Source organism: Fulmarus glacialis, unplaced genomic scaffold, assembly GCF_000690835.1.
Source record: "Fulmarus glacialis isolate BGI_N327 unplaced genomic scaffold, ASM69083v1 Scaffold37593, whole genome shotgun sequence".
In the NCBI taxonomy this organism is placed as follows: Eukaryota; Metazoa; Chordata; class Aves; order Procellariiformes; family Procellariidae; genus Fulmarus; species Fulmarus glacialis.
The window spans coordinates 1-1,088 of record NW_009205468.1 but is presented as its reverse complement, the minus strand read 5'-3'; the positions used below and the strand labels follow the sequence as shown (position 1 = coordinate 1,088).

General features: G+C 61.6%; 1 protein-coding gene across 1 annotated transcript; it reads right to left on the bottom strand.

Moving 5' to 3' along the window:
• Positions 1–40: 40 nt before the first annotated feature.
• GPR25 (G protein-coupled receptor 25) lies at positions 41–861 on the bottom strand (the record flags this gene model as incomplete). Its single annotated transcript, XM_009575400.1, has 1 exon — positions 41–861. A coding segment is annotated over exon 1 (821 nt), but the record flags the coding sequence as incomplete, so codon positions are not given.
• Between the last annotated feature and the right edge of the window lie 227 nt (positions 862–1,088).

Sequence of the window (1,088 nt, the reverse complement as noted above, 5' to 3'; positions counted from 1 at the left end):
GTTAACGAAGGCCAGGCAGGTGCTGCCGGCCACCACCCACCTCAGGGCCACCTCCTGCCCCTGGGACAGGACCAGCGTCCCCTTGGCGAGGAAGAAGAGCAACACCTTGCAGGCGTTGAGGGGTAACCAGGAGCAGAGGAAGGCTGCGACGATGGTGACGATGGCACGGTGGGAACGCCGGACACCCCTGCCCAGCCGGACGTGGCGCTGGAGCCGGCAGTAGATGGAGCAGTAGCAGAAGGAGATGACCCCCAAGGGCAGGAGGAAGGTGAGGAAGACCATGGCCAGGCTGAAGTCTTCTCCATCTTCATCCCAGCAGTCGTCCCCGTCCAGCCGCCGGTACGCCAGGGATGGGGCGCCCAGGAGGAGGGACGCTGCCCAGATGATGCTGCAGGTGACGTGGACATGCCTCCGGGAACCCATCATCTTGGTGTCCAGCACCTTCCTGATGACCAGGTAGCGCTCCACGCTGAGGGCGGTGAGGAAGAGGATGCTGGAGCAGCGGTTGACGGCGATGGCGTAGCTGCTCACCTTGCAGAGCCCTTCGCCGAGCAGCCAACGGTTCCCCTGCGCCCCTGCCACCACCCAGAAGGGCAAGGTGCAGACGAAGATGACATCAGCCACCGCCAGGTTCAGCACAAAGGTGTCCACCATCCTCTTGCCCCCACTCTTCTTGGCCATCAGCACAATGACGAAGAGGTTCCCCGTGAGGCCAAGGAGGAAGATGAAGGAGTAAAGGACGGGGATGAAGACGGAGGTGAAGAAGACCTCCCAGCCAGAGGAGACCTCCTGGTTCTCCATCACGGTGGTCACTGGTGGGTAATCGTAGTCAGCCGAGCTGGCGAGCTCCTCGGGAGCCATGGCGGTGGCCGGGTGCCCTCCCTGGTGCCCGGGGCGGTGCTCACCGCGGCCGGCGGTTGGGTTGTTGATCTGAGATCTGCTCAAAAACAGCATCTCGCACTTCCTTTCCAACGGGGCAAGGGCTGCGGGGTGGAAGGGGCAGGAGGTGAAGAGCGTTTAATTTTGGAAACAGAAAAATAAAAACAATGAGAAGAAAGAAACCCCAAAAAAGGAGGGGGGAGAGGAAG